At 31.4% G+C, this 19,133-nt stretch overlaps 1 protein-coding gene across 1 annotated transcript in view; it reads left to right on the top strand.

Moving 5' to 3' along the window:
* The first annotated feature begins 7,381 nt into the window (after positions 1–7,381).
* Positions 7,382–19,133, top strand: part of LOC143062366 (uncharacterized) — a 42,847-nt gene continuing 31,095 nt past the window's right edge. Inside the window, exon 1 of the mRNA XM_076234079.1 lies at positions 7,382–7,699. Within this exon, the coding sequence (XP_076090194.1) occupies positions 7,621–7,699 (79 nt within the window). The 5' untranslated portion in view covers positions 7,382–7,620. The remainder of the gene's footprint in view (positions 7,700–19,133) is intronic.

Here is a 19,133-nt window from a genome sequence, read left to right as displayed (position 1 = left end):
AGAAGAAAAAATAACAATCGAACAAGGATTGAAGTGACACTCGATATCTCTCTCAACCGGAGTAAAAGTGATAACAAGAAATGTTTCACTTGTCTGACACAATGTCGGCACATATCATTTGAAAAGTGAACATTATAATGTTTGTCTGTGCACAATTATATTATTAATCTACGGTATATTTTATCAGATCAATTGATCAGATTAAGACAATATTTGTTGTGTTTGGATTGCAACTGCAATAAAACAGGATTATCTTTCTTGATTTGCGAGTTTTGAATTCTGAATTCTGAATGATCCTTCTCGGCTTTCGTATCTAACACATATGAATTTGCTTCAATCATTTTTCAATAATCGAAATATTTTTTCCGTCTACCTTTAACAGATTGTACACTAATTGATTGCTCATATTCATATGAATCCAGTTGTAAAGTATTTAACTGCTCTTTTAAATGACGTTTATCACTGGCAACAAAATCAAAATAATACTTATCATTCATATCTCCGTCCGCAACTTCTTGGGTTGTTAAACTTTGAACAGTTTCGTCTCCAGTGACCCATGATCGTCTGACAACTAAAGCAGATGTCTGTTGATTTAGGTCCAGTGTTGTTTTTCTAGTGGACACGAAAACCGCGATCAGTAGAACTAGTAACAGTTGAATTGGTATTCTCTACGTGTATTAGGAATAATCTCTTCATTTTCAGAATTTCCCATACTAAGTTGAATGTATGAAATTGTAAGAATTCGACAAAATCATCTAGAGCACTTGACTGCAATGACTCGAATGACTTTAACTACTATCAAACCACCCGTGCATGAAATTCTTCCCGCATACTTTATATACCCAACCAAACAGACCTTTCTATAAATAGCATAAACACATGTTCCTTACCAAACAAAACAAACTAGCATCGATATATGTACAACTTTGATAAATATAAAAAAAAGTGTTGATTAATTAGGTGAGCTGGTATAATTATTCTATACTGTAGGGTTTGTTTCATACAAAATGATGGAATGTACGGAGTTTAGGTTCATGTGAACCCTTTGGTTAAAATGGCTGCATTTTAACCTCATAATTTACTCTCAGTACAAACAAATCAGTGTATCTGGGAGCTGTTAGGCATAGCATGTCCTAAATAAATAAAATTCAAATATATTTTATGTTAGAAAAGTAAAAACTCAACAGGATTTGCCGTGCACTTTTTTTCATTCCTCCAGAAAGTGCAAAAGAAGTTGCATAGCCATATTATCGCTGTATGTCAAATCCAAGATAGTTGCATCGAACTGACACATACATTTATTCTTATAAAGATAAAGAATATTAACTATTGGAAAGTTTCTGGCTAGGCCCTATACAACAATGTGGGTTATTTTTTTTTTTTGCGAAGAAAAAAACCCAGAAGATAATGAACTTCAATCACAGATTTCCTCCAGATATATTGTTGCGCATGTAAATATGTGTCTGAGTGTTTCCAAATAAAGTATATTGTTATTGTTGTTATTTATTTTATTGCCGTTGTCAAGAATTATTGGATTATTTTTGGGAAAGCTAATAGTGATTGATATAAAAAAAAAGAAGTAAAATCCCCAAAATTCTGAACTCTGAGAAATTCAAACCGAAAGTCGTTAATTAAATGGCAAAATCAAATGATAAAACACACCAAACGAATGGACAACAACGTTCATATTCCTGACTTGGTACTGGCATTTTCAAATGTAGAAAATGATGGATTGAACCTACCTGGTTTTATAGCGCTTACCTCTCACTTGTGCGACAGTCGCATCAAATTTTATAATATTGATAAAATTTAATGATGAGTGAACAAAAGTAACAGACGCAATAGATAAAAATGTCACAAATAGCGGTAAATACTCCAATTCGGTAGGTCACATTCGTGACAAGGGAATGGGATTGTAGTTACGACATAAGGGACATATCCGATATCATCTATATAACAGATATTACATAACGGTAAACCAACTCGTGATGGCGTCCGTGAAATTTACGAAATGATTATTTCAACTTCACTATTTGGAACTCTTGGTTTAAAATTGAAAAGGTCACAATTTGGTAGCTAAATGTAATGAAGTTTTATTTTCAACCGACTCTCACAGTCAATTTTGAGATATAAGTAATATCAAATGGCAATATCAAAAGCTCAAACCCATCAAACGAAGGGATAACAACTTTTATATTCCTGACTTGGTACAGGCATTTTCTTATGTAGATCATGGTGAATTGAACCTGATTTTATAGCGCTAAACCTCTCACTTGTATGACAGTCGCATCAAATTCCATTATATTTACAACGATGCGTGAACAAAACTGAGAAAAATAGGGATACAGCAATCAATACCGTTTCACAATCTCAATCAGAACAAAAACAAACCAATATTTAACAAAGAAGCCATTTTAAGAATATTAAGAATATCCCGGTAAAATAGGCATGTGTATATGTTTTGTTCTTTAGTTATTTTCACATTAATAAAACACCTTGAATTGAACCTTAACTTTAATTTTTTTATATTTGAAAAAGAGCCATGAATTCCCAATCAAAAAGGATGATATTTCTCATTCTATTTAAATTTCTAATCTTTATAATTATATACCATTGTCGTAGGATCAGTAAGATCATAAAACGCGATATTGAGATAAGTTTGGAACAGCAACTTCATCCATAATTTAGGTTATGTGTCAGGATTAGGCTATGCAATCAAAAGTCAGTCAAACAAATATCTGCTAATTCGCCCTCATGAATATTTGATGACGACAATTCTTCCAGACCCTTGTGTTGCAGGTTCCAGTTGAAATTAAACAGGAATCTTTCAGTCATATATATTAATCTGATAGGCTTGCTGTGCTATTGACATCATGCATACAGAGTGGTAATTTAAAACTTCACAAGTTGACGCCTCAATTTATAAATCTGACGTACGCTTGAGTACATAAAGATAAAATTTAGAATGGAAATGGGTATTGAAATGTATATTTCTGCCTTTAACGTGGCTTACAGGAGCAATATGTGCTATTGTCATATTTTTGCGTCCATCAATTGTAATCATTAAAAATGTCTTCTAAAACATTATTAGAACCAGAAGAGAGGTTAAAGTTACAAAAAACTGATACTCGTAAGTTGAAAACATACTGATAATGACATGACAAAAAAAAAACACGAAAAAACGACTAGACATACAACAGTAAACTAAACATAACATGAAACATAAAACAAATACGAACCCCACCAAAATCAGGGGTTAACATATCCTTAACCACTATTGGCAACCATGTAACTAAAGTAAATACCTATGTGGGATGATTCTTATTCAGCTCGCTACATAAGAGAAAAAGAAGATCGGATTATGGTTGTTAAACTTTAGATATGTCTGTAAAACAGATTATTTGTAACAGTCGATCAATTCGTGATAAGTTCGGTAATTTTTTGAAGGGATGATTTTAACTTTATCAGTTGGAACTCTTACTTTATAGCTTTCTCGTAAACAACAACTCCACTCACAGGCGCTGACATGTTGTTACATAGAAATGGAAAAAAATCACAATTACGAAGCTGGAATCATTTTTTGTCATAAAGTTTTTGAGAAAACGCGACTCTCATTGCCAATTTCTAAATGTAACAGATATAACCTGTATCAATTTTTATTTTATTTTGAAGTTTGATGAGATAGATGCGTTCGACATAGTCCTAGAATTATTGAATGAGAGAACATCATCTACATAGCGGAACGTGAAGTTAAAGGATAATGCTAGCTTCTTCTTATTCTTTATTAGATGCTCGTGTATGACGCCAGCTACGTATGAATTAGGAACAAGTCGGAAAAAAGGGACACAGTTGCTTCCAATAAAAATGCTGATTGTTTATTGAAAAAAAAACGTCTTCTAAACGTTACAAAAAAAATGTCCATCAAGTAACCAAGCGTCTTGCTAATGCCAATTTCAGAGAACATTTTGTTCGAATCAGAGTGATTTCTTACAAAGTACGATACAAGTCCTCCATAGACAAGATAATTGTACATACATAAACCGTTCTTTTAATTAAACAAAGTAGAACCAAATATGTCCATTTTTAAAGTTAAGAATATGTTTTACTTGTGTAAAGAGTTAAAAAGTTAAATACATTAATGCTATTGAAAGTCGAGCGATACTAAGATTGCATCTTTGGAATGTTTAAATTTCACATCTGATAGGTACATTTGATAGGTACATGAAAAAAGTAAACTACAAAAATACTGAACTCCTAGGAAAATTAAAAACGAAAAGTCCAATTTCAAATGGCAAAATCAAATAATAAAACACATCAAACAAAGGGACAACAACTCTCATATTCCTGACTTGGTACAGGCATTTTCTTATGTAGAAAATGGTGGATTGAACCTGGTTTTATAGCGCTAAACCTGTCACTTGTATGACACTCACATCAAACTCCATTATATTTATAACGATGCGTTAATAAAACAGACATACTGGGTTAAATTGTTAAAATAGGGATACAGCAATCATCACCGTGTCACAATCTCAATCAGAACAAAAACAAACAAATATTTAACAAAGAAGCCATGTTAAGAATATTAAGAATATCCCGACAGGTTTTTCGCATTTCTAATCATTGTAACTTTTTCACTGTAGCGAAAGAATATGAATGTTATTGCGGTAAAATATGCATGTGTATATGTTTTGTTCTTTAGTTATTTTCACATTAATAAAACACCTAGAACTCATCCTTAACTTTATTTATTTGTCTTTGAAAAAGAACCATTGATTTTCAATCAAATAGGATGAATTTTCTCAATCTATTCAATCTATTCAAATGTTTAATCTTTATAATTATATACCATTGTCGGAGGATAAGTAAGATCATAATATGCGATATTAACATTAGTTTTGAATGGAACAGCAACTTCATTCATAATTAAGGTTATGCAATTAAAAATCAGTAAAACAAATATCTGCTATTTCGCTCTCATGGTAATTTGATGACGACAATTCTTCGAGACCCTTGTGTTGAAGGTTTCTAGTCGAAATAAAACAGGAATGTTTCAGTCATATATATAAATCAGGAAGGCTTTCTGTGCCATTGACACATATGGATTGGTGTTTTAAAACTTCACGAGTTGACGCGCCAATTTATAAATCTGACGTACGCTTGAGTACATAAAGATGTATATTTCTGCCTCTTACCGTGGCGTACAGGAGCAATATCTGCTATTGTCATATTTTTTCCATACATCAATTGTAATCTTCTTTAAAATTTCTTCTAAAAACATAATTAGAAACAGAAGAAAGGCGAAAAATACAAAAATAATAATACTCGTCAGACGAAAACAAACAGACAATGACATGACAAACAAACACACGAAAAACGACAGTAGATAATATAACATAAAACATATAACGAATAAGCAACACAAACCCTACCAAAACCAGGGCTTAACAGATCCTTCACCTCTAGCTGCACGCGATGTGTAACTAAAGTAAATACCTATGTGGGATGATTCTTGTTCAGTACGCTACATAAGAGAAAAAGAAGATCGGCTTGTGGTTGTTACACCTTGGACATATCTGTGAAACATATAATTTGTAACAGTCGATCAATTCGTGATAGAGTCAGTAATTGTTTGAAGGAACGATTCCAACTTTAAAACTTGGTATTCTTGCTTAATAACTGTCTTGTTAGCAATAACTCCACATGCAGTCGCTAAAATGTTGCTACTTAGAAATGGAATGATGACAATTTCGAAGCTGGAATCCTTTTTTTTTGGGGGAAAAAGGACTCCTATGGTCAATTTCTAAATGTAACAGATGTGAGGCATTATAACCTGTATCAGTTTTTATTTAATTTTGAAGTTTGATAAGATAGATGCGTTCAACATACTCTTTGAATTATTTAGTGAGAGAACATCATCTACATAGCGGAACGTGAAGTTTGATCGTTTGATCAAATAGGTCAAATTTCGAAATTTTACATCCAGGTAGAACATTTGACCGTTGCAGACGACTTAAATATTTTCCATTGCAGTTACCACCCATCAATTTATGAAACGACTAAGCTCGATTGAGTATTTATACTTCATCATTAAATCTCTATCATGGAATTTATATTAATTAACATGCTAAAAAAAATAGGGTATCTTTCTACCTCCGTGAATGAATCATTTGATTTATTATATGAAATTTGTAATTTTTCTGAATACCACTTCAGCATCGATTCGACTATTCTGTATATCATGTATTGAAAGTGTAAGAAGTCACACTGTGTAGAGCAATACGAAATGCATGTACCAATGAGACAGGGTAATTGCTGAACAAGTAGTGTTTTTTATTAAAAAAAAACTTGTTCTTGATACGTTACAAAAATGTTGTCCATCAAAGATCCAAGCGTCTTGATTGTTCCAATTTCAGAGAATATTTTTCTTACAAAGTACGATATATCCCTCCTAAAGACAAGATAATTTTACATACTCTAGCCGTTCTTTTAATTAAACAAAGTAGAACCAAATATTTCTTGTTTTTAAAGTTAAGAATAGGTTTTACTTGTGTAAAGGGTTTAACATTTAAAGGTAAATGCATTAATGCTATTACAAGCATAGAGAGACTAAGATTGTATCTTTGGAATATTTCAGTTTCACATCTGAAAAAAAGTAAAATCACAAAAATACTGAACTCCGAGAAAAATTCAAAATGTAAAATCCCAAATCAAATGACAAAATCAAATGATAAAACACATCAAACGAATGAACAACTGTCCTATTTTTGACTTGGCACAAGAAATTTTCAAGTGATCATTATTATTATAGAACACGTAAAAACCAAATGTTCAGAAACAAAAAACGAATGGAGAACAGCTGTCATATTCCTGACTTGGTACAGGCATTTTCTTATGTAGAGGATATAAGTATTGAATAATTAACAATATATATCCTTATTGTACAGTGCTTATTAGTTGCAAAAAAGCTTAGATGGCATCCTTCGTTGGGTTATTTATATCAGGACCCTTCTAAACTTTTTGCACAAACTTTTTTTAAGCTCACATATTCTATATATGTAAATTAAACTTAGGTCAACTCAAAGTTATTTTTAAAAAAAAAGTGGTGTTTTAATTGATTTTGTAATCCTTATAAGTCAGTAACGAATCAATTTAGTTTTCAATCGAATCTAAACGGTCACATCTACAACATTTTTAATTTACGATTCTTATAGTGATATTGGCTGTGGACAGAAACCTATAGCTTGTAGTTTATAATTAACATCATTTGATTTTGGTTATACGTTGAAGTATTATTCCATTACCAGGAGATGTATGTATGAAAATATGTTATACATTTTTGATACATCGTCTGTACAATAGTTTCTTATACTACGCTGAACAATATTTTATCCGATTTACTGTTCTTTATAATATTTCAAAAACTTGATGATTAGCAATCATTAAAGATGAAAAATCGTAAGTTATCTGTAAACTGATCAATAAAAATAGAAGGTTCGTCAATATAAGAAGGAAATGTAATATAGCGGTTAATGACTAAGCAACCTTCCAAAAAGAAAACATGTCAATATACGTTTAAACCGATATTTATATTTAAGTATCGTGAATGGTTTTACCTGGATGAAAGAAACAAAGTTTTTTGCCATGCGAACATTAATTCTTTTCACTGGATTCTATGTTTTATTTGGTTTAACAGAAGGTAAGTTTCGTTTTATAAACATTTTATTGTTTTTGATCTTATGATTTTACCTAAATCAGTAATAACGCAGAAATTTTTCTTTACAAAACCTTGAAATAACAAATGAACCAAACTTTACTGTATATAAAGCTACACACAGCGATCCTTGATTCCCAGGTCAGCGTCATCAAAATGTAGGTTCAGTCGATGATAAAAGTATTTCTGAAGATTTCAATGATTTTGTCAAACCTTCATGGAATTTTATGAAACTTGGACAGAAGCTTCTTTCTGATCAAAAGACAGTATCCAAAGTAGATGTTTATAAAAATATAAATCCCCGCACCCACTTTTCTGTTCATGAATTGTTTTTTTTTTGCAATTAATATTAAAAACAATCTATGGATAAATAAACTCATCATAGATACCAGGACTAGTTTTGTATATACGCCAGACGCCTGTTTCGTCTACAAAAGACTCATCAGTGACGCTCGAATACAAAGATTGTCAACACTTTGGTCAGACCTTTATGATATCAACTGATACATAGAAGGAGATATTTACAGAAGTCCATGTGTTATCTGCCATCTGATATTGTAAAAAAAATCAGAAACCAATCGGTATAGACCTTAAATGCCGGTATGCAAGTTACGAGAGAAGAATGTTACTGAATGAGGAAAATTAGTGGTTTTCCCAATTTTTTAGTGCAAATTTTTGACATATTTTATTCTGTTTGTTTCTATTTTGTCACATTTAATTTGTCATATCAAGCAAAATAACTAAGATAAAGTCACTTTTATCCTGGGTTGTGTTATCACTGATTTTCTAAAATTCATTGTCTAACGTGCGTGTATGGAACGCCGGAACTGTCTTATGCGTGCGCTCAATTTTCATAATTTTGTGTATGTATCATTCAACGTGCGCTCAACGTACTTTAATTCTTTGTCGAATATAGTGCGGTCGAAATTAATTCATACTTAATCATGTAAAGCGCGCTCAACTGCAGTCTTAATAGTGTAAAATACGCTGAACATTTATTCATTCTTAATCGAAAAAAGTGCGCTCAACGTCAATTCATTATCAATTTTTTAATGTGCACTCGGCATATTTTGATTCTAAATCAGTATTTATCAGTATTAATCTTGCAAGATAACTTTACAGAAAGCATTATATTCATTTTAGACATGATCCAATGTATAAAATTCAACTTGATTAATTTCTCCAATCTGGAACCATGCTCCATTATTCTTTGCCTATTTGGTAAATTCATTTTCTACTTGGATATTTTCATTCATTTAGGTTTTCATAACTGCCATTACAGATATCATATTTGTCTCAGTTCTTGATGATCACATCAATAATATACAAACTGCAAGGTTGTCAGGTAAATGTAGATTGCAAATTAAAAAAGTTGGATGCCAAATTTGAATTAACAGACTTTAACACTGATATGTATGTTCTCTACAACAATATTTTTATTCTCTGTTTTTTGTTTTCATTTGAAGTAAGCTAAATAAGTCTGTGATAAATGAAAAATTAATTACATCAGATGTATTTAAAGGTATTTAGTCAATAAACAAATATAAGAAGAGACAACTATACCAAGAACGATTTTGATATAGGAACTTTTGTTTTACTTGTAATTGTGCTAAAATCTGTTATTTATTTTCTGATAAAGTTTAAATTGAGGGTTTAATGATAAGAATTTTTCATTTCATTTAAACAAATTATTTACTCGAATTAATTTGCACTGTTCATCGTGTTCATTATGGCAGACTCAGCCGTTTTAAAGATATGTCCAAGGAAAAATGTTGACTGCTGTATATTTGACATTTATAACTATTATGTTTGTTTGTAATGTTCACGCATCTTTGTCAATATAATGGAATTTGGTGCGACTATCAATGTGTGAGGTTTAGCTAGCTATACAACCAGGTTCTATCCACCATTTTCTACATGAGAAAATGCCTGTACCACAGTCAGGAATATGACAGTTGTTATGTATTCGTTTGATGTGTTTGGGCTTATTATTTTGCCATTTGATAAAGGACTTTCCGTTTTGAATTTCCCTGGTAGCTCAGTATTTTGTGATTTTACTTTTTACTTTAGATCTTTGTTGACCCTCTAGGATAACATATGGCGTAATTATTTTTATCATGAGGGTACTTATTTCCGTTCTTGAGGAAATTCTAGAACATTTGTACTTCATGATTTTATAATGAGGATAGAAATGTGAAGTGAATTCGGAAAGTTGTACATTCCATTTGCGGAAATAATGAAATGAAATTCGACTTTGACATCCGTGGACAGTGTTGTTTAAAGAAAAAGTAGAAAATCTGCACGCACATGGATATGTACATCCTTGTTCATTTTTATATTACAATGAATGTTATCTCACTAATAATGCATATAATAGTTGACACTTGGCGTTTAACAACCATCTATTAGTTCAATTATCTTATCCTAATGTTTGTTATAATATGTATAACAACACGAATAAACTGCCAACTGCAGATTTAAACTAAAGTTAGGAAGCCGAAATAATTGCAATACATAAACCACTCATTTACATCCCCTTTATAAATAATATGCACCCGAGACATTTTTTGGATTTTCTTTCACCAGCAACGCTTAAAACTTTCAAATATTTGAAAGCCAAAACTGTATAAAAAAGGAGTGAAGAGCTTTATGACCAATTAAGTACCTACTCATTCGCCACATTCTGTATCTTCTTGTCAAAAGTCAAGAACATGTAGTTCAGTTGTTGTTGAAACCGTTAGTTTTCACAATTGAAGTGTTTCATATTTTACATGTCGAGACTGTTTAACCGACTTTTTGTATCTGGTTTTTCATAACTGAAGATTGTACGCTTAACTATAGTTTGTTGGATAGTTGTCTCATTGGCAAACATACCACTTCTCTTTATCATTACATAAGAGCTAAATCCATATAAGGTCAGCTTTGCCTGAAGGAGGTGAACATTCGTATTTTAATAATTTAATACTTTTGTAAACTGACAATTAAAGAAATGTTTGTTATAAATCATGATTGCCGAAATCCTGACTACTGAGCTGATGATACACTCGGGGACTGAAAGTCCACCAGCAGCGATTTCGACCTAGTGCTATAACAAGTGAAAACAGCACATTATAACGGTAATGTGTAAATGAATACGTCTTTAACTAAAACACAATATTGTTATGAGTTCAATTTCCACTTAAATTTATAAAAGAAGATACATATTTGTAAATAAGCATTAATATATTTCAGCTATGAAGATTTGTAATCTCTAAAATTAACCATATTTCCCTTGGCCATTACTCGCGGGAAATATAGTTAATACTATAGTACAATAAAAACCATTATATGAAAGTTGGTATTTAAAAGTGTTTGCAACTATTGAAATCAATTAAAACAAGTGTATATATATATATACGTCTTAACAACTGACAACTTTACGACAGATCCTTCAATTGGATCAACAGTGAATAGTGATACGCGACTGAAAACGCATGTTATATTCAAAATTACTCGAGCTCTAAATATCAGCATAACAATGTTATATCTAAAAAGTTACTGTTGGAAATCACGCACAGAAGAGAACGTTAGCGTAACGCGGCATTGTTGTATATCCAACGTCGTTTACTTATGACGTTATCTTGTACTTCAGTCATCAATACAAATTCATACAGTTTAGACGTCTTTGTTATATTACATGCAGTTTTAGTAAAACCACTTTACGATATTGGTGCCGTAACTGAGGATACATCATTTGAAATTGGACTGCTTGTTGGAGCTGACCAATACTGGGATATTGTCGAGGATGATATCATTAGGGGCGAGGGACCAACAGCAGTAAAGTCCAAACTAGGATACCTACTCTCAGGACCACTCAAAAGAACTAGTTCAATCAACGAAACACACTTTAGTACTACCAATTTAGGAAAAACGGAAGAGACGCACACTAACGAAGATACAACAGAGAGGAATACTATTAACATTGAACATATCTCTACATTTGTGGACACGTCAAGGACAAAACAAAGAACCACTGGTCCGTTGAAAGTAACTGAAACAGACAAATCAGCTTTAATGTGGACAATAGACACTAACAAAAACAAACGCTTTTACGATGATTTACAAGGAATAGGGAAATCAAAATCTCAGGTCACTGAACAGCTTTACTTATATCAGGAATTGGATTACAGGGAGAAACTTACAAGAAAACAGAACGTGAAATAAATGTGACACCGTACTATAACAAACTGTGGTAAAAAATTTAATTTTAATGATGGACTTTAAAGTTAATTTCATTTATTATTTTAACAGAGAGACTTTAATTATTTTACAAGATATAATTTTTCACTTTTCGTGGGCCGGAGAATGTTGGAAATCACGCACAGAAGAGAACGTTAGCGTAACGCGGCATTGTTGTATATCCAACGTCGTTTACTTATGACGTTATCTTGTACTTCAGTCATCAATACAAATTCATACAGTTTAGACGTCTTTGTTATATTACATGCAGTTTTAGTAAAACCACTTTACGATAGTTACTAATGCAAATGATTGTTATTCCCTCGCCGGGATTCGAACTCCTGCTATTGAGATGTCGCGACAACATCGCTTGTACGAACTCTAGCACTCTAGACCACTCGGCTACCTAGATTGAACAAACAATCGATTTTCGGTCTTCTGATGTTATCTTTCCTCGTCATTATAATCTAGAGTTGTGGGCATTACTGGCAGAATTTCAACAAGTTAGGAATCAAAAAAGACATTATCAGTGGTTGTTGATTTCTCGTTATATTAACAAGTGTGATAATTATAAACAATTTCATTCGGTTCAATGGTATATTTAGCAAAAAAAAATGCTTTTGCTTTTCTCGTTACAAAGCGATACGGCTACAACACAAAAATATTGCCTTGTGTTACATACTTATTTGTAGCATGAATAATTTCCTTAGTGGTGTAGAGACTATTTACACTTTAATCTGAAATCTTTTCTAAAAGAGCGCCATGGCTTGTTCAGGTTTGTGCAGGTGCAACCCAAGTCTAGAGAACGACCAGTCCATTTAATTTGAAGGGCTGCAAAAGGGGGTGATGAACATGGTCGGAAACACTTGCTTGGTTTAGGCATGGTGGTGAGATCTGATATTTGATATATAAATTTCACAAGTAAGAATTTAAATAAATATTGTGCAACACAAACACCCGTTGTGAAAATAATTGAAATTAAATAAAAATTCATCCTGCCTTTACCCCGAAATTATCATATTGTCGTCCTAATATGAGGCAGGCATTACCTGTAAATGGGGACGAAGTCTGTATGAATTATTTTTTTGTAACTTAAATATTTGTTAAAAAAAAAGAAACAGAAATACCGTAACGTTTCCGATTTAAGTTCTGTTGTTAGGGATTTTAGTTGTGACGTTATTTAAGTTATGACATCATATGCAATGTAACAAAAGAAACGCTATCATCAGGTAGCGTTTTTTCATATCAAGGAATTATTAAAAATGAAATTGGTATTGCGTTCCTTCCTATTTTCTATTTTATACAAGACTGTATTTTACTCAAAGTTTCATACAAACGAGACCGGAAAAAGGAAGTACATTGTAGATTTCTGCGCAGATGTGGGAATTCAAAACATGACATCAAAAAAATTGAACGATTTTGGGTTCATTAGTACAATGAAAATATCGGGAAAATTTTCCCGATTTTTTTTTTTATTGATTTTTCTACTGTTATACATATTACCGTTAATTTTGCTTGACTTAAAGTCGCAGTTGAATTTGCTGCTAACAGATTATGTTTGATTTAAAAAAAAAATGTTCACCAGTTTAGTCACATTGATGTTAATACATCGCAACTTGATACATTTTTCATACCTATTGTGACATAGAAACTGCTTGATCGCTGACGACGAGTGCGACTATTAAATTTTTAAATTTATATATGAGTTATTTATCTTTTTTTAAGTTAAATTATATAGATATATCTTATAATTTGAACACATTTAATGACAATAAATCTATTTACGATATGGAATGTTAAGCAAAATTGCCGACCAATCAACATTGAAACAGAGGTACTTAAATTGTGTATACATGTACCCTTATACCTTTTAATTATCATATTTCAATTTTAAATGTATTGTTAGGAAAATTGGTTTTTTTAATCGTGTGTTTAGCGCTTATTGTTCTATATATTTCGTTCTTAATATATAATTGTGATTGTTATGGTGTAATAACTTGTATTTTCATAAATGTCTAGATTTCTTCTAAATCAAAACTGTGTAAAACAAATAATCCTGTGCATAGGTGTTTAAACTAAAAATCATATAAATGAATTAGCTGACAAATTATCTTTACTTTTACATATATATAGAAAATAAAAATAGAATTCCAACCACAAACTACAAACAATAAGACATAACACAATATCCAATCAGACTTTAAAAAGAAACATCATAACTAAATACATGAATGTTGAATGTTTAAACCATTGTGGTGACGTCAGCCTATTCATTTACCGTGGATTCTTTTTCTAGAATCTACGCTTCCTAAATCCGTCGCTGAAATGGACTCACCAGATTATATTTTATTGTTTCCTTTGTGTGTCTAATTTCATTAAGGTTGAATTGACTAATTAACTGATTTCTGTTCCCAAATGGAATTATTTTAAAAACTTACCTTTAATTTTTGTAATTTCTGTATGCCTTCACTGGGAATCGAACCCGTCCATGAATTCTGTTAAATGTTACTGACTTCAACATATCGATGAAACCTCTGGGCTACCAATTGGTTACGATTTATAAGTTTATTTTATATATATAAATGAATAAATAATATACATCGGTTCAACATACACACAGGGCTTGTACCTTTATATATTAATAATAGGCAAACGTAGGTTTCATGGTTTAGATTAATAAGGTAAAGTTTAGGTCTTGTCTGTTTAGGTTCGAATTCTGAATTCTCTTTGTTGTCAATAATCTCTGGTTTTCCAGTTTTTGTTCTTGTTTTGTATGTTATTGTGGATATTTTGTGTAATAAAAGCGAGTTTAGTCGTTTATAATCGGATAAATGTTGGCCATTCCACGTCCACTTGTATTTCTGTCCATTTGATGAGTTAAGCCTGTTTCAAATGATTTTTATAGTTCGTTCTTATGTTGTACTGTACTGTTATACCACTGTCCCAGGTTAGGGGGGTTGGGATCCCGCTAACATTTTCAACCACGCCACATTTTGTATGTATGTGCCTGTCCCAAGTCAGGAGCATAGCTGTAATTCACTGGGTTTTTTGTTCAATTTTTACATAAATAAGCCATTAGTTTTCTCGTTTGAATTGTTTTACATTGTCATTTCGGGGCCTTTTATAGCTGACTATGCGGTATGGGCTTTGTTCATTGTTAAAGGCCGTACGGTGACCTATAGTTGTTAATTTCTGTGTTTTTTTGGTCTTATAATAAGAGTTGACTCATTGACAATCATACCACATCTTCTTTTTTTTATATTCCACATGTTTGAAATAAAAATGAATACATTCTTTTTGTCCATTATTGTTTTATAAATTAATATAATATGATTTCATCTGTTTTACTAAATAATTTTACAAATGTTAATTCGCAAATTCCTATGCTAGAAAATCGTTATGTGCCTAGAATTAGGCTTCGTGTTAAAAAATTTCGGAAACACACTTATTATATGCACTATATGTAACTTTTTCCATTTTTAATTTTAATAGAAATGAGTCCGAATAGAACTTATTTTGTATAAACAGATAATATTCAGATGCCTGATAATATGAAGATCTTAAAGGGCAGACGTGTTGTGTAATAATGTATTTGTATTTTTAAACATTTATTTGTGATATTTAATTTATTGTAATGGATCGTTTGACACGATAACATGGTTATTTAAACTGACTTACAATACCTTCTAATTAAGAATAGGCGTTAATTTTGACAAGACATTAACACAATAGTTTAAGTTATAGATACAATGGATAAGCGTTGGTTCATGAAAAACAAATCATTCGCCCTCCGGGCTCATGGTTTCTTTTTCAAGAATCAACGCTTATCCATTGTATCTATATCACATAAATAACGAGTTAGTTTAGGCACACAAACATCGTACAGATCAACCAATCCAATGGTATCTATAAAATTAACAAAGTGGCATTTTTAATCTTTCCTCCTCACAACCCCGAGGGAGCAGCCTCTGCGTAAGTAGCACACTACTAGACATAACGTCTTACAAAAAGGTAGGTGGCAGGGAGAGCTAAAATTAAAGTGTATTAAACGTATTGGACGATATCAGTTGTGATTTTTTTTTATCTTTTCAGATTAGGTAAAAAAAAGTCTTATCATTTTGTACATACGTTATTTACCAAAGAAGAATATGTTATACTATATAGAAATAAAGTTCAATAAAATAACAAAAAGGGGTCTATAACTAGTAGATAAGGTTGTGGGGAATACCACCCGTTTCGACAATGTCATTATACCTTACAATGCTGTAACTATCAAACTATACACTGTAGGTAAAAAAAGGAAAGTTTTTCTATCTTCATAAAGTATGAGATGACAAAATAGTGTACCCCTTTTAAACAATAAATATTAAAGAATCCTATTGACAGCAAAGATGCATTTTGCAAGAAGTTCGTTCGTCCTCAAATGTCCCCAAACATTTTTATTGAACTGATGTCAACTCATGATTACTTTCAAATCTGCAAATAAACAACAGCCTTTTAATATACATTTTTTTCTGATTTTTCTTTATCAACTAAGTTTTCACTCAACTGAAAAACGAGGACAATTAAAACAGATGGTTCAAATAAACCAGGCGTATCATTAATTTGGTTCATTTTCATAGTTCTAATCAGCGAAGATCGAATAAAAGACGTTGAATTACTAAATAAATAGATTATATACATGTTGTTGAAAAAACCACAAGACATTTCTAGCTTCATTATTCCATATTTATTTAAAAGAGGGACGAAAGATACCAAAGGGACAGTCAAACTCATAAATCTAAAACAAACTGACAACGCCAAGTCTAAAAATGAAAAAGACAAACAGAAAAACAATAGTACACATGACACAACACAGAAAACTTGAAAACAGATCTGAGATTAGAAAATACAAATATCTATACAAAATACAAAGTTGTCAAAGTCAGAGATTCAAGCATTTAATATCCTCGCTGAAAAAGGAAGTGTATTGTTTTCCTATCGATATACAATTGAAAAGCACAACAAAATAGCTTATTATAGTCGACATTTCTTGTGCAAACTAACCAAAGTCAGTGTATTGTATTCCTATCGATATACAATTGAAAAGCATATAAAAATAGCTGATGATAGTCGACATTTCTTGTGCAAACTTACCAAAGTTCTATTCGAAATCGTCAGACAATGGTTATGATAACAAACAAACCTATTGTTTATCGATTACTCCTTCATTTGAAGTATTATATTTCTAGTGCAAAACTAGAAAGACAATGCATGTTTGATTTTTAACCTGAATCACAATGTATCCTTTGGATGTAACCAATTCTGTATTTCATGTGAAAAAAAATTGTTTCTTGTATCATTTAACAGAGAATGAAATATCAACACGCTCAAATACAAATGCAATAAAATTGGGTTGACCTATCCTGCAATTTTACTCTCATTGACTATAAATAAACTCATCATAGATACCAGGATTCAATTTTGTATTTACGCCAGAAGCGCGTTTCGTCTACAAAGGACTCATCAGTGACGCTCGAATTTTAAAAAGTTAAAAATACCAATTAAAGTACGAAGTTAAAGAGCATTGATGACCAAAATTCCTAAAGGTTTTGCCAAATACAGCTAAGGTAATCTATTCCTGAGGTACAAACGCCTTAAAGTATTAAGCTCTTTTATTCACAATTGTATTTTTTAGAATTATACAGATAACAATATAAATTCACGTTCACAAATAGGATTCAAATTAATAATTAAATACAAGTAGACATAAAATACGAAAAACAATTAAAACTGCAATGCTTCAATGAAAATTAGTTTTTTCCATGTGAGTTGGACCCCTGCTGATGGCAGATCTGTCCAAAATAAAACACGCACAACCTTTAAATAAAAAAACCGATTTATGTAAACGAATACTTTATGTATATGATAACTTAGATGTAATGAATCTTAAGTTGACAAAGCTTTGACTACCGAAACGCTAGACTAGTGTCGGATCTTATGAGACGATAGCGGTGCCTTGTTGCATGAGTGTTTTATGATAACAAAATGTAAAGTGTTGTTTATTTTACATGCTATCAGTCTAACCGTTACAACACAAATATTTTGTAAAAGAATCAATGTACGAATTTTGATCCTGAATGAAAATACAAAACTATAGCAGATCAGTTGTGCACGTTTTATTTTCATTTCCACAAATTAGAAACATTGTTTTCTCTATTTTTGATCAAACTGGATAATTAAAATAAACAGTTGTTTTTCATTTCGTTAAATATATTTAACTAGTAAAGCTGATCATCCGTATAATTTGTTTAATAAAAAAACAAAATAAAAACATAATTGATTTCTTTGGATTATTCAATTAACAAGATACAATTTTATATGACTATGAAAACTCATTCCGTGTTCATCATGCACGACCTAACCGTTGCGATACATCCGCTCTACATAGCAAATATATCGGAATCCCAGCACACAAATCCCCTAACATTGTAGATCTAATGTGTGAATCTTTAAAAACAATATACTAGTAGATACTGTCCTCTCAATATTTTCAATTTATTTAGCCTTCTTACTGTTTTGGATCAAGCAATGAACAGCAAATTACTAATCCCAAGAGTGATGCTTTACATTCACATTACGAAGTCGTTTTCCTGACATCAGAAAATATCAAACGATGATGAATTATATACCAAAGGTAGAATAGCTTGGCTTAACTGTAAGAAAATCGATAAATAATTCGTTTTATTCTTCCAGCGCAATAGACTAATCTTTGCAGCAATACACAAATGCGGATTTCCTGTATTCATTTAAAGCAATGGCATAACACAACGTATATAATAATCACTGAATACCTGTAAGCGGCTTTAAAATACTTGTTTTTATTGATTTCAATCAAGAATATAGTAGGAAATCTGTTATTTTATAATTTTGATGTTCGCAGGCTTATACATTATTTTAATATTTGTTTGTATTCATTAGCTTACTGAACAAGTAAGTGCTGATAAAGTCTGTGAAATCCTTTAAGATTATCAGTCAACGTATGCGTCATCTTCAAAACAAATTTAAGAAAAAAAAAATTTTTTATTAGTTAATCTTTTTTATTAGATAAGCATTTACATAAATTGAAGGTCAATTTTTTTGACTTTTTCGATATGTGCGAATCTGTAAATAGACAACGTAGACGAATCGATGTAACAAACAAATTCTGATGACATCACAC

The sequence above is a fragment of the Mytilus galloprovincialis genome, chromosome 2 (assembly GCF_965363235.1).
Source record: "Mytilus galloprovincialis chromosome 2, xbMytGall1.hap1.1, whole genome shotgun sequence".
NCBI lineage: Eukaryota > Metazoa > Mollusca > Bivalvia > Mytilida > Mytilidae > Mytilus > Mytilus galloprovincialis.
This window is presented reverse-complemented; position numbering and strand designations above follow the sequence as displayed.